The 13935-nt window shown below is 35.6% G+C and overlaps 1 protein-coding gene across 12 annotated transcripts in view; it reads left to right on the forward strand.

The window, feature by feature from the left end:
- The window catches only part of UHRF2 (ubiquitin like with PHD and ring finger domains 2), a 99895-nt gene that overhangs the window by 59335 nt on the left and 26625 nt on the right, over positions 1-13935 (forward strand). For all 12 annotated transcript variants that reach the window (XR_006518853.2, XM_070496070.1, XM_070496074.1 and 9 more), the window contains 4 exons: positions 3040-3144; positions 8152-8258; positions 11522-11684; positions 12374-12514. Coding sequence is in view for 11 of the 12 variants with exons in the window: in XM_070496070.1 (XP_070352171.1) it covers positions 3040-3144; positions 8152-8258; positions 11522-11684; positions 12374-12514 (516 nt within the window). In the remaining variant the exon portion in view is untranslated. The remainder of the gene's footprint in view (positions 1-3039; positions 3145-8151; positions 8259-11521; positions 11685-12373; positions 12515-13935) is intronic.

Consider the following 13935-nt stretch of genomic DNA (forward strand, 5'->3'; position numbering starts at 1 on the left):
TCTCTTTTCCTGTAGAAGAAGGCTTTATTGTATTTATTCCTAATTTCTTTATTAGAAAGGTAATTTTATCACTATGGAAAACGTAATGTGAAAAAATCACTTAGGTAGAGCAGTTTCCAATTAGAGACAGGATTCTGAACTTTACCATTAACTAAGAGTTGAGTGGCCGAAGTTGTCTTGAGAGAAAAGAACAAAGCTGAAGGCGTCACAATCCCTGACTTCAATACATACTACAAAGCTACAGTAATCAAAACAGCATGGTACTGGCACAGAAACAGACACACAGATCAATGAAACAGAATTGAAAGCCCAGAAATAAAACCACACATCTAGGAACAGCTAATCTTTGACAATAGAGCCAAGAACATACAGTGGAGAAATGAGTCTTAGTAAATGATGTTGGGAAAACTGAATAGCCCCGTGAAAAGAATGAAAGTAGACCGTTATCATATACCATATACAAACATCAACTCAAAATGGATTACGTACGTGAATGTAACACCCAAAATCGTAAAACTCAGAAAAAAATATAGGCAGTACACTCTTCGACATTGGTCTTAGCAACATCTTTTCAAATGCCATGTCTACTCAACAAGGGAAACAAAAGAAAAAGTTAACAAATGGGATTACATCAAACTAAAGAGCCTTCTGCAAAGCAAAGGAAACCATGAACAAAATTAAAAGACAATCCACCAACTGGGAGAAAATATTTGCAAATCGTTTATCAGACAAGGAGTTGATCTCCAAAATATATAAAGAACTCATACGACTCAACAAAAAAACCCCAAACAACCCAATCAAAAAATGGGCAGAGGATATGAACAGACATTTTTCCAAAGAAGATATACAGATGGCCAACAGACACATGAACAGATGTTCAACATGACTAGTCATTAGGGAAACGCAAATCAAAGCTACAATGAGATACCACCTTACATCTGTCAGAATGGCTATAATTACCAAGACAAAAAACAACAAATGCTGGAGAGGATGTGGAGAAAAGGGCACCCTCATACAGTGCTGTGGGAATGCAAACTGGTGCAGCCACTATGGAAAACAGTATGGAGATTTCTCAAAAAATTAAAAATAGAAATACCATATGATCCAGTTATCCCACTACTGGGTATTTATCCAAAGAACTTAAAATCAATGATCCAAAGAGATTTATGCACCCCCTATGTTCATTGCAGCATTATTCACAATAGCCAAGATGCGGAAGCAACCCAAGTGCCCATCAACTGATGAATGATAAACACACACACACACACACACACACACACACAATGGAATACTATTCAGCCACAAAAAAGGACAAAATTGTGCTGTTTGTGACAACATGGGTTGAGGGTATTGTGCTAAGTGAAGTAAGCCAGACAGACAAAGACATACATTGTATGATTTCACTCATATGTGGAAAATAAACATATGGATAAAGAGAACAGATTAGTGGTTATTAGAGAGGAAGGGGGTTGGGAGGGGGTAAAGGGGCACATATGTATGGTGACACATAAAAACTAGACTGTTGATGGTGAACATGATGCAGTCTATACAGAAACTGATATATAATAACATACACTTGAAATTTGTACAATGTTATAAGCCATTATGACCTCAACAAAATAATTTTTGAAAAATGATAAGATTTGAGTGGGCCCTGGTGCTTAGACCATTGATTAAAATTTTTAAATTCAGTTAGTGTGATACATAGACATAGCTTGAAAAGGTAAATACTAGCACTTGATTTATATTTTAAAAACTCCCCCTTTTCATCCCTTTTTTCTCTTTCTCAGAGACAACCACTTTAAAGTTTTAGTTATTTCTTCCAGATTTACCTCCTTATTGCTAATAATACGTTTATACTTGTGTTCATATTTTAATTTTGTTAACTTCTTTCTATAGAAGATGAGCATTTAGTTTATCACTTACACTCTGTGTTCCCCTCCTTGCATTGGTTGTATCATAATTTTGACCAGATCAGTATTTAACGTTTAAATTGTTATGACTTTAGATCTATACAGTAAAAATACTATAAGTAAATACAGTAAAATAATGGAAATATAATAAAAAATACTCTTAGTATATTTATAATTGCATTGTTTTTTGTTTGCTTCATTTTTATATACTTGTTACTAATTCATTCCCAAACTCTTAGAACCCCATTAATACAGTCTAAGATGACTTTGAGGTTGTTGGCCTGAGCAACTAGAACGATGGATTTGCCATTTAGGAAGTGGAGAAGATTCAGAATAGATTTATCAGGGTTAGAGAGGTTGCGAATCAAGTGGTCCTATCTTTTGAAGTACCTGGTGCTTCCAAGGCCTGAATCCAGGTTCTGTTGTTCTTATCAGCTTCTCATTGGCTTGTAACGTGCCCCTTTCCCTACCCCACTGTGTAGGCCTGGATTTCAACTTCCTTTTCTCTGCTAAGAACAGTTGTATGATAAACAGATGAATTAGAATTACTTCTCTTAGAGAGTTCGAAGTACACAGAGGGGTGATACTTAGTTTCAGTACACCAGAATCGACATATGGGAAAAAGCAGTAAGCCATTGAAGTAAAAAAAAAAAAAAAAACAAGATGGATTTGAGAGATTTAGGAGGTCGAATCAGCAGTATTTGTGACCAAATGGGTTTGGAGATAAAGGAGAAGAATGAGACTGAAATGGCTCTTGCCTTTCTGACTTGGCTAGAGAACAGTGAATCAAAGGCAAGAAATAAGAAGGGAAGAGATCTGGAGCACTGGGAGCAAATTCTTTTTTACCCAAGTTGAGCTGGAATTACCAATAGGTGTGAGATGATGATTATTTAATAGTTATTTTGAAACTCACAATTCTAGGCCTGAGCATTTTTAACAGCCATCAGCTCAATACCTAAGGGATATATAGTTGGGGAGAAATAGGACAGCAAAAGGTAGAACTCTGGGTGACATTCAGTACTTAGCTGTGGGTCTTTAGGATCCAATAATATATGTGAAATGGTTTTGTAAATGTAACTTAACTAACTGTTCAAAGATATTTTGAGACACTCTGTTTATTTTATAGGTGAGCGAAGCAGGTGTCCATAGGCCACATGTTGGTGGGATTCATGGTCGAAGTAATGATGGGGCTTATTCTCTTGTCCTGGCTGGTGGATTTGCAGATGAAGTAGTAAGTCATGATACAACCTTGTTCTTTAGAACCTATCCTGATTGTTCAATAAAATACATAAGCTTTCTGTGGAAGTTATCAAATCTCATCTCTTTTTAGCATAGTTTTTATGTTAGAGTGGTTAGTTCTGTCCAAGTTACAAGGTATATCAATTGGCAGTCTTTAATCTTTGCATGTACTGATTTGATTTGTATATATGTGTGGTAACTGAGATGCAATTTTATGGCAATGAAAATACATTCTTGGTAGGGCTCATTTTTTTAAAATTAAACTTATTATTTGGGGATAATTGTAGATTGACAAATAACGTTAGAAATTCTAGAGAGATCTCTGTGCCCTTTCCCCGTTTTCCCTAGATGGTAATATCTTGGAAAACTATGGTACAGTATCACAACCAGGATATTGACACTGATACATTCAGGATACTGAACATTTCTCTCACCTCGGTTATCCCTCATGTTGCCCTTTTATACCCACACCTACTATATCTGCTCCCCCAACCTCTCATTACCCCTGACAACCACTAATCTGTTCTCCATTCCTATAATTTTGTCACTTCAAAAATTTTTATAAGTGGAGTCATATGTAGCCTTTGGGATTGGCTTTTTTCACTCAGCATAATTCTCAAATTGTGGCGTGTGTTAGTAGTTCATTCATTTTTATTGTGAGTAGTAGTCCATGATGTGGGTGTGCCACAGTTTGTCTAAGCATTCACCTGTTGAAGAATGTCTGGGTTGTTTCCAGTTTTTGGCTATTAGGAATAAAACTACGGGGTTTTTTTGTAAACCTAAGTCTTCATTTCTCTGGAATAAATACTCAGAAGTGCAGTTGCTGGGTTGCATGGTAGTTGTATGTTTAGTTTTTTGAGAAACTCCCAAACTGTTTTGCAGAGTGACTGTACCACTTAATATTCGTGTCAGCAGTGTATGAATGATCCAGTTTCTCTTCCTCCTTGTCAGCGTTTGGTGATGTTGCTTTATTTTATTTTAGCCATTCTAATAGGTGTGTAGTGATATCTCATTGTGGTTTTAATTGACATTTCCCTAAAGCCTAATGGTTTGGGCATGATTTATTTGCTTATTTGCTATGTATATGGCTTCTTTGGTGGTATCTCTCTTCAGGTCTTTTGCCCATTTTCTAATTGGGTTGTATTTGGTTTTTTTTACTGTTCATTGGATATGTAGTTTGCAAGTATTTTCTCCAAGTATGTTTCATTTGCTTTCTTTCATGATATGTTATAATGATGAATTAGAGTAGCTTTGGAAAGCCCAAGATGTAGTATGTTTTCAGACAAAGGTAGAAAAGCTTGCCATCTTTCTGAAAGGCAAATTTGGCAGTACGTTTACGTTAGTATGGCAATATTCAGTATGTATTCAATATTCAGTACTAATACGTTAGTATGGAAATATTCAGGTTAATCCTTTGAGTACTTCTTTAGTGTGAATATTTTGAAGCTGTGTCTTTAAGTATTTTTTCAGAAATACAAAGGATGTTATATAATTTATTACAGGCAGCAGTTATTTTTTTTTTAAGACTCTGTAAGAAAACAAACAAACTAATGGTGGAGTCTCTTTAACATATGTTTTTAGCATCTAGTCAATTGTATTTGATCTGGGCCCTAACATTTGTGTGTGAGACCTTGGCCAAATTATTTAACTCCAGTATACCTCAGTGTCCTGGTCTGTAAAATAGAAAAAATAGTATCATTTTATATCAGAATTAAATGAGATAATTTAGGGAGTCCTGGGCATGTAACAAGGATTCAAACAGTTCGTCTGTAGCAGTAGTTTATCTTAAATATATGATACATAAAACATGTAATTGTCAAGCTAAAAACAAGGACCACGTTGAAGTGGAATGGGTGTTATTCCTTTTCTTTCCATCTTTTGAATATAGTTACTAGTCAGACAAACATTTGTGGAGAAAAGTACTAATGGGCTGTTAATTACATGTCTTAAGCACTTAATTCTAAGTCTATTAAAAATGTAAAGAAGAGTTTATTTTAGGACTAAAACACATGGTCTTAGATTGCCAGCTAAGATGTATCTGGAGATAATATATTTTGTAAGCATTTTCAATCTTTTGATCTTTTCTTGTAGGCAAGTCATATGTATAGAAATAGGTAGAGGAAACCTGAATAAGCTTTTCTCATTTGAGAAAAAATTTGGTCTGAAACCTTTAGTTTAGTATAACATTTGTAGAGCCAATGATCTTTGTTCTGTTTGAATGAATGGTCATGAAGCAATTGAATACCTAGTGATAAACTAGTTAATATTTTAGTCTGGTAGTGAGAATTAATCATAGGCCAGCTTTAGTGCCCTGTGTTTGGGTGACCTCACTTGAGGACCCACCATGATCTGCCTCTTACAGCTGTCCTGAGAAGTAGTTTGCTTAGTGATGAGAAACAGACTCTGGAGCCAGGCTGTTCGGTTTTGTGTCCTGGTGCCATCTCTTACTAGCTGTGTGATCCTAACCAAGTTAGTGAACCTCTGCCTTATCTATAAAATAGGGCTTATATACCTACCTCATACGGTTGATTTGAGTGTTAAATTAGTTAATCATATGTAAAATGCTTAACCTAACTTCACACACACAATAAGTGCTAGGTTGGTGTTACCACTTGTACTGATAGTAAGTACCCAACTTTGCAGGCATGTAAGGGATATTATGAGAGAGAAACTGGCAAAAATTGAGGCTATATTCTAGGCAGCCTTGAATTAAAGAATCATTCAAGGTGTCTGGGAAAAGTTTAATGATCTTAATTGTGCTTTAGGGTATTTATCTGATCGTTTTGGGGGTGGGGGGGACTTGAGAAGATTGGGATGACAGTCTTTTGCTTGATATGGGTGATGGCAGGAATGGGAATATCCAGTTTATTGTGTTAGACAGCTGCTTTACAGCTTGGGAGAAGAGTAGAGATTGGGAAATTGAATCACTGGGGCAGCACTATGTGCCCTGTGTAGATCATGGCTTCTTTATGTGAGCTTTTCCCAGGAAGCAGCCTTGTTTAGGCTACTGCCATCCAAGGATACAACTTAGTGGAGCGTGGACTAGAAGATGCAGCATATTTAGGCTGATCATTTTTCCATAGGAAAAATAGTCTGAAATAGTATTGGCTGAGCTCTGGCAGTCTGGCAATTCTTTTTTTCCCTAATGATAATTAAAAGTTTTTGTTGATGTAAAGATGAGTTAATGATATAGAATTTTAACTTGATTATTTGCTGCTTGGAAAATAATCAGAAATGTTTTTGTTCTTCCCTTTTAAACACTGTTTAGCTTAGGTTGCCCCTCTCATGCTTTCCTAGTCCCTATTCCCTTTTTCTTTATAGCACTGCTACAGTTAGAACTAAAAGTTGACAGGGTCATGAATATGAGCACTGTGAAGTTGATCCAGATACCATTTGGAAGACTGTTTCTGATCAGTTTAAGAAGTGTTCTAGACTGTTCTAGATGTACTTATTTGTTAGGATTCCTTCAAATGGAATATACCTAGTGTATTCATCTTTAGTAGGTGAAATTCCTTAATGCCTTATTCTTCAAAATAGAGACCTCAATACGGATCAATAAAAAATGAATTCAAGGTTTTTGGGGAGGAAAAAACTCTTAAAGCCATGAGATTTTAGTTAAGACTTTGAATCCAAAGGAAAAACAAGGTGCAAAATAATTGACCTACAGCACAAGCAAGAATTTAGTAAAGAAAACTTCAGAGACCAGCCCAGTGGCATAGTGGTTAAGTTCATGCACTCTGCTTCAGCAGCCCAGGTTCACTGGTTTGGATCCCGGGTGCAGACCTACGCACTGCTCATGAAGCTATGCTGTGGTGGCATCCCACATACAAAAATAGAGGAAGATTGGCACAGATGTTAGCTCAGCAACAATCTTCCTTGAGCAAAAAGAGGAAGATTGGCAACAGATGTTCACTCAGGGCCGATCTTCCTCACCAAAGAAAAGAGAAAAGAAAAGAAACCAGTCTGAACTAATTAAAATAATCTTGCATTAAAGAACTGTTATTCAGATAATGTTAGTAGAATTAATTTGTGTACTGATAGTTTTCTCAATTTACTTTGAGTACTGAATCAGATAGACTTAATAATATCAATACAGGGGCTGGCCCGGTGGTGCAACAATTAAGTGCTCACACTCCGATTCGGCGGCCCAGGGTTCACTGGTTCGGATCCTGGGTACGGACATGGCACTGCTTGGCAAGTCACATATATGTGGCAGGCGTCCCACATATAAAGTAGAGGAAGATGAGCACGGATGTTAGCTCAGGGCCAGTCTTCCTCAGCAAAAAGAGGGACAATGGCAGCAGTTAGCTCAGGGCTAATCTTCCTCAAAACATAAATAAATAAATAATATAAATTTGTAGCTACTGCAGAAATAATTAGTGGAGCTAGTTTATGTAACATTTACTTCTTTTGGCATGTTTTTTTCACATTTATTGAACAACTTTATATAACTTTTAGTTTTTAAATTCTTTTCCAACTTTCTTTTTAATCATAGGTGATTATTTTACCTGACTGTAACTTGAGTAAACCCATAGAGTGTGAAATGTGGGGAACTTTCCATGCTGTTAGAATTTGAAATTTGAAATTTAGCAGCAAATTTTGGTATGGTGTAGATTGCTGTTGGGAAATCAGTTATGGAGTATTTATTAAAATAGTATTCTATAAAGAACCTACAAGTTAATATTGATGTTTATTTTAATAATATTGAATTAAATGAAGCAATATTCCCAACCCATAAACCTTATTTTGTAACAGTCTATAAATTATTTGATTATATATGTATCATGAGAATAGCCATATTTGGAGGTGTTGGAAGCTGTAACTTTAAAATAAAATCTTTAGATCAGGTGATAAAACTTGAAGATATACTACACACAAGATTGCATTTGAATTTTGCTTTATTACGGTGGATCACTTAACCAAATGTTCTGACTCTGAAGCAAGATTGGTGAAATTACTTGGGTTTGGGTGTTTTAATGCCAAAAATCTTCTCCTGCAGGACCGAGGTGATGAATTCACATACACTGGGAGTGGTGGTAAAAATCTTGCTGGTAATAAAAGAATTGGCGCACCATCGGCTGATCAAACATTAACAAACATGAACAGGTACTCTTTATTGTTAGAGTTCTGTAAAGACTATTTGGAATTTGGGCTTTGTATAAAAGTTTGATTATAGGACCATAATTTGTAACCTAGACGGTAGAGGAGAATCTTAAATTGAGAGTGAAATATCTAAAATTAAAATCCCATTACCTAATTATATAATTGTTTCTAAGCATCCTAACTTCTTTGTATCATTATCTTTAAAATGACATAAATCCCAGTCGTAATACATGTGCTTTGCATTTGAAAACATGTTGAAACCTTTGAAGTGAAGGAGCCTATAAAATTTAAGTAAAACTGAGGAAAAGGTGGCTTATCTACTACCCCATAGGTCAAAGTTATGTTCCACTCAACACAGATTTATCTTTTAAAGGAACAGACGTTTTTTAGAGGAGACCCGCTGATTGATGTAAGAGCATTATGTTTGGGAGCTACATTTATGTGTATAAGGGAAACATCAGATAACTTAATCAAAAATACACTCAAAATGCTTTTAGGATTTGTAATAATAAGATGTCTTTTAAATGTTAGAGAGTATTTAGTTACAAAAGTGACCTAGTAAATGCTTGTAAGGCATTACAAAAGAGCCACCTTGTGCTGACCTTTATTCTATAGAAGTATTAATGACGTTTTAATATCTTCAGAATGTTTTGTTTCATAAATGCATGCTAATATCAATAATAATAGATTAAGTAACCCAAACCATCAGATAGCAACAATCACATTGTAACTTGTCATACTGGTAATTTTCTTATAATTTCATAACATTGAAATTTTTTGTATTCTATTAAGGGTGTTTCATGGATTATTGAGTAAAAGTATTTTTTGCTTTGTTGAGTCTAAATCACTTGGTTTTAAGTAGTGTGCCCTTAATTTCCAATTACCTTGGGAAGTAAAGAATATACTAGTATGAGTTCAAAACAGTATGGTGTACCAAGTTACATAGAATCTCTGTTTTTATGTCTTCCTTCTGTATTATTTCTGACAGTAGGATTATTTTACTGAACCAGCAGAGGAGACAGGTCAGATTTGCTGGTGAAAACATTCCTGAGGCAGAAGTCCAGTCCCTAGTATTCTTTTTCTAGCAAGAAAGCAGCTCTTCAGGAGGAATGATTTAAAAGGAGTTAGAGATATTTTGATGTGTTTTGTCAATGTCTTGAATCCACAAAAGGGTTTTTCACGTTGTCAAATGTGAAAATTAAATTTTCCCTTTAATAATAATGTTATTTTGCTGTAATGAAACTTCTTTTGTAACTACCAGCACTTGTAATGTACATGGGAGATTCTTTTCAAGCTTTTGAAGAATCTAATAAGTATATCCTGTTTACCATATGTTAAAATCTTGTTAGAAAATAATTGACAAGTAGTAAAAATGTATTAAAAGGAAAGTAGTGAAAATGAAATATTAACCCAAAACAATTTAGAATTGACTTATCACAGAGACTCTAACATCCATTCAGTTAATTAACACATTAAGCTGTGAGTGTGCCTTGTGATTGTAAAGACCTCTTTGGCAAAGGTACTTATATGTTTTATAAATGTGAAAACAGGTGAAAGGCCCTTAACTCTGACCCATAGTATACTCTTTCCTGACTAGTATATGCTCCAATTCATTTTTGCTTCTCTGCTAAGGGGTAGCTTGACACCTGCTTCTTGCTTTTGAGAGGTTTGTTCCTATTTCTTCTCAGCTCTTGCACTTTAAGAAACTGAGGAGGCCAACAAGGTAATCTGGCTATCCTTTATCGGGGCAGTTAGAAGCAACCAGCTGAGCTGTGGATAGAGTAATGGAAAAGCCTTGCTTTGCTTAATTTCATCCTCTTGGACTCTTTCACATGATTGAACAGCCTCCATACTTATGTGAAGCTAGAAGTGAGTTAATAATGCCAGTTAGTGGTGGCAGTCAGTATGACCGAAGGTACCTGTGAGCACCAAAACATTCTAGTCGTTAACATGAAGATAGTACTTACTCTTATCCCAGCTCTTTAAGAAGAAGAATAGGTATTCCATAAATAAGATACAGTACTAGCCCTAGAAGTGAGAGCTATATTTTCTTCTACCTCTCAGAGTTTTAATGCATCTCCTTTTGAGATAAAAAAGATAACTTGGTAAGCTTTAACTCTGACCACATCTATAAACGTTTTTGGGGTGTTTTTAATGAAACACTTTCTTAAGTTCATTTATTTTAACAATGTGACTATGATCAAGAGATTTCAGTAGGTTAGTGATTTAGCCTTAAGGTCTTTTTCTTTTTTTTTTAATTTGAGCCTCATAAAAAGAACTATACTCTGAGAATGTATTTTGTTATCATACCTGATTTCACCAGATTGGGGGCAGCGGGGTGGTTTGTGTGTGTGTGTTTTAACCTGATGTGTTCTCAGAAGTTTCTTTTCTCTTAAGTTAGGAAGTAGATGTCTTAGAGGAAAAATACGAATTTTAAATAGATTTTAGTTTTTTTTTTTTTTTTAATTTTTAGCAGGACTAAGTTCTCCCAAGAAAGGTCTTCTAACATCCGATACCCTTAGTCATTAATTGCTACTTCCGTACAAATATTAAGGAAACTTCAGCTAAGTCAGGTGCTGCTTCCAGCTCAGTGTTCCTCCTTGTTCATGTGTCATCAGTAAATTGTAGTGATCTCAAGCACCCAAAAATCTTTATTGTCATGATTTCACACAGGCATTTGAATGCTTCAGTTTTATTTAAACTTATCTTTTTACTGGAGGTCTTTAAAGAATTTTCTCATATGGAACTTGTTCTTAATATCTTCAAAACTTTAAGGAATCTCTGTTGTCTGGAATGTGGAAAGTAGACCTAGAAAGGTCATCTGTACCTTGCTGACAAATTTATTTTTCTGGATTTCTTTCTACATTATTCCAGCAATTTAACTCACTCCCTTATCAAAAAATAACTATTAGAATCATCACTTGCTTTAGTTTTCCAACTTTCTCCCTTCCCTCAACAAACGTTATTTAAAGAAAATTCCATGTATTTCTAGTTGTTTTCTATTATACGTGGCACAGATGTTATTACTTTCAGAAGAACCCTACAGGCTATCTGAGAACCAATCCCCTGGCTTGGGGGTGACATCAGAAAACTGATTTGTCTTCTCTGCTGGTGGGGGAAAGCATAATCCTATTATCTGGAATAATATGGAAAGAATCATAGAATCTTAACCATCAGGTAAGGCATAATTCACCTTTTAATTGAGCTAATGATGTGATTATATACTTAAAGATTACTTGGTATAAAGACTTTGTTTTATTTTTTAGGGCATTGGCCCTAAACTGTGATGCTCCATTGGATGATAAAATTGGAGCAGAGTCTCGGAATTGGAGAGCTGGTAAGCCAGTCAGAGTGATACGCAGTTTTAAAGGGAGGAAGATCAGCAAATATGCTCCTGAAGAAGGCAACAGATATGATGGCATTTATAAGGTGCTCTATCTGGCATGACATCTTGTTAGTCATTCTTCCTGGGCTTTCAAGACAGGGTTGCCACAGGGAACTGCTCTACTGTGGGTGGGCTGGAGCAAACATTAGATCATACTAGTTGGTATTTCTTTTTCTAGAAACATAATAGATACACAGAGCAAGCTCTTAACTTTGGTACTTTGCTTTTAAGGCTTATTTGAAGTCCTAAGGGCAGAGTTATATTTTGGGGTTAAGCTTTTTATAGGGATATATTCTCCATGATAAAACTTATTAAATAACTTAGCCATTGTAGATCTTGATTCTTGTATATCTTTCAGAATGATTTTCGTTGTAATAGATTTTCAAAGCAGAGCACATTATAATTTTTAAAATAGGTTGTATTCTTTGTTTGAAAAACAGAGGCATCTACATCCACCATTTTTATCAACTATTATGCAAAATTCTATTAATGAGCATAATCTTGTTACTATTTTAAATTTATAGCAATCTGTACTTACATGGAAACTATCTTAATTAGGAAATAAGATCAAAACAATATTTTAGTGAATATTTTTATTTATTCACTATTACAGCAAGGCAAGTATGTTTTGAAGTTACATTTAGTTCTGCTAAGTTTACTTAAACCACTGATATGACATTATGAATAAGTCTAAACTTTAAATCTCAACTACTACTAAAATATTATGATTTAGGTGGTGAAATACTGGCCAGAGATTTCATCAAGCCATGGATTCTTGGTTTGGCGCTATCTTTTAAGAAGAGATGATGTTGAACCTGCTCCTTGGACCTCCGAAGGAATAGAACGGTCAAGGAGACTATGTCTACGTTTACAGGTTAGATTACATTTGTCTAGGCTACTTGTATGTTTATAAAAATGTACACCTCTGTACTATCTATGTGCCTTAATACTGGAAATAATCACAATTGGAAATAACACAACTGGAAATAATCCCACAGCAATTGATCAGTGGACTTTAAGGGGTGAGGAATGAGATCATGCAAGTATACAGAAGAAGAAGAAGTAGATTGCCCTAAGACCAAGAATTGTGCTTGGGAAAAGCTGGGCTTCTCAATGAAAAGTAAAATACTTTCTATTCAATTTGGAAATGATTTGAACTGTGAGGGAAAGGGATACATAAAATTCAGGTATACGAGGCCTTAAGAAGGGAAGTTTATCCTGGAGGGCACAGGGGGTACATCTCTGGTAGGGGAAGGGGGGAGGTGGCTTATAAGAGTGGTCTGCTTTCTACCCTTCTCACTTTTCCTCACCCCTTTTCTCTCTTCCCCTTCAAAGCTGCTTCCCTGTCCTGTCACCACGTTTAGTGCTTTGCCTTTTTTTTTTCCTTTGCCCATGCTCAACTGTTAACCCATGTAAGACTTTGTTGGTTTTGTGCGCATTATGAATGGTATGGCTACATTCCCCCTCCACTGCCTACACACCCTAGACTTTGTCCCTAACACTGACTTCAGAGCATGGTTTGAGTTTGTCCTCCATCGTTCCCCATCATTGTGCTTCCTGTAAAGACTACCAGCTTTGTCATTTCCCCTGGCTCTGCCCACACTGCATGTGTAGGGGCTGAACTATGGGCAAGTGTCTGGCCACCCAGGCAGGTGAGTGTGTGTCTTCTAGTGCGAGTCTGTTTCTGTTTTTTTCTTTTTAAACTCAGAATTAATTGTTTAAATGATACCTATCAGCTGCCAAAAAAACTGTCAAAATAATTTTTTATAACTAAATATTTTTTAAAAAGTGTTAAATACATTTTCGAGGTTTTTTCAGATCCGCTGTTCAGCAGAGCAATGTTCTAGATAAGTTATACTTGAAACTGAGTGGAAGCTTGTAAGCCCATCTGTGATGAGTTAATAATATCATTGATGAGACCTGAAACATACTGAACTTTAAACATGAGTGTTATTACAAAGCATGTCAAAAAAAAAAAAGGGTAGCCAGTAAAACACAGGGATAATAGGTAAAATTTATTCCTTAAAGTCTAACCTTTAGCTGATAAAGAATTCAGTGGCTTTAGGTCTTCTAAAAGATTCCTCCCCTCCAATTTTGGGAGATAAGAAATTTTGCTCTTAATGTTTTGGGTGTTTTGTTTGGTTTGGTTTAGATTGGCTCCACAATTTAGTGTAATCCCATCTATATGACTACCATCTGTTGTGCTCTGGGGTTGATCTTCACTTACCTTTGTATCTAGATTCTGCTTTCCTTTCTTCCTCAAACTTTTCAAGCCACCTAGTCACAACTCCTGAA

Source organism: Equus asinus, chromosome 23 (genome assembly GCF_041296235.1).
Source record: "Equus asinus isolate D_3611 breed Donkey chromosome 23, EquAss-T2T_v2, whole genome shotgun sequence".
Lineage (NCBI taxonomy): Eukaryota > Metazoa > Chordata > Mammalia > Perissodactyla > Equidae > Equus > Equus asinus.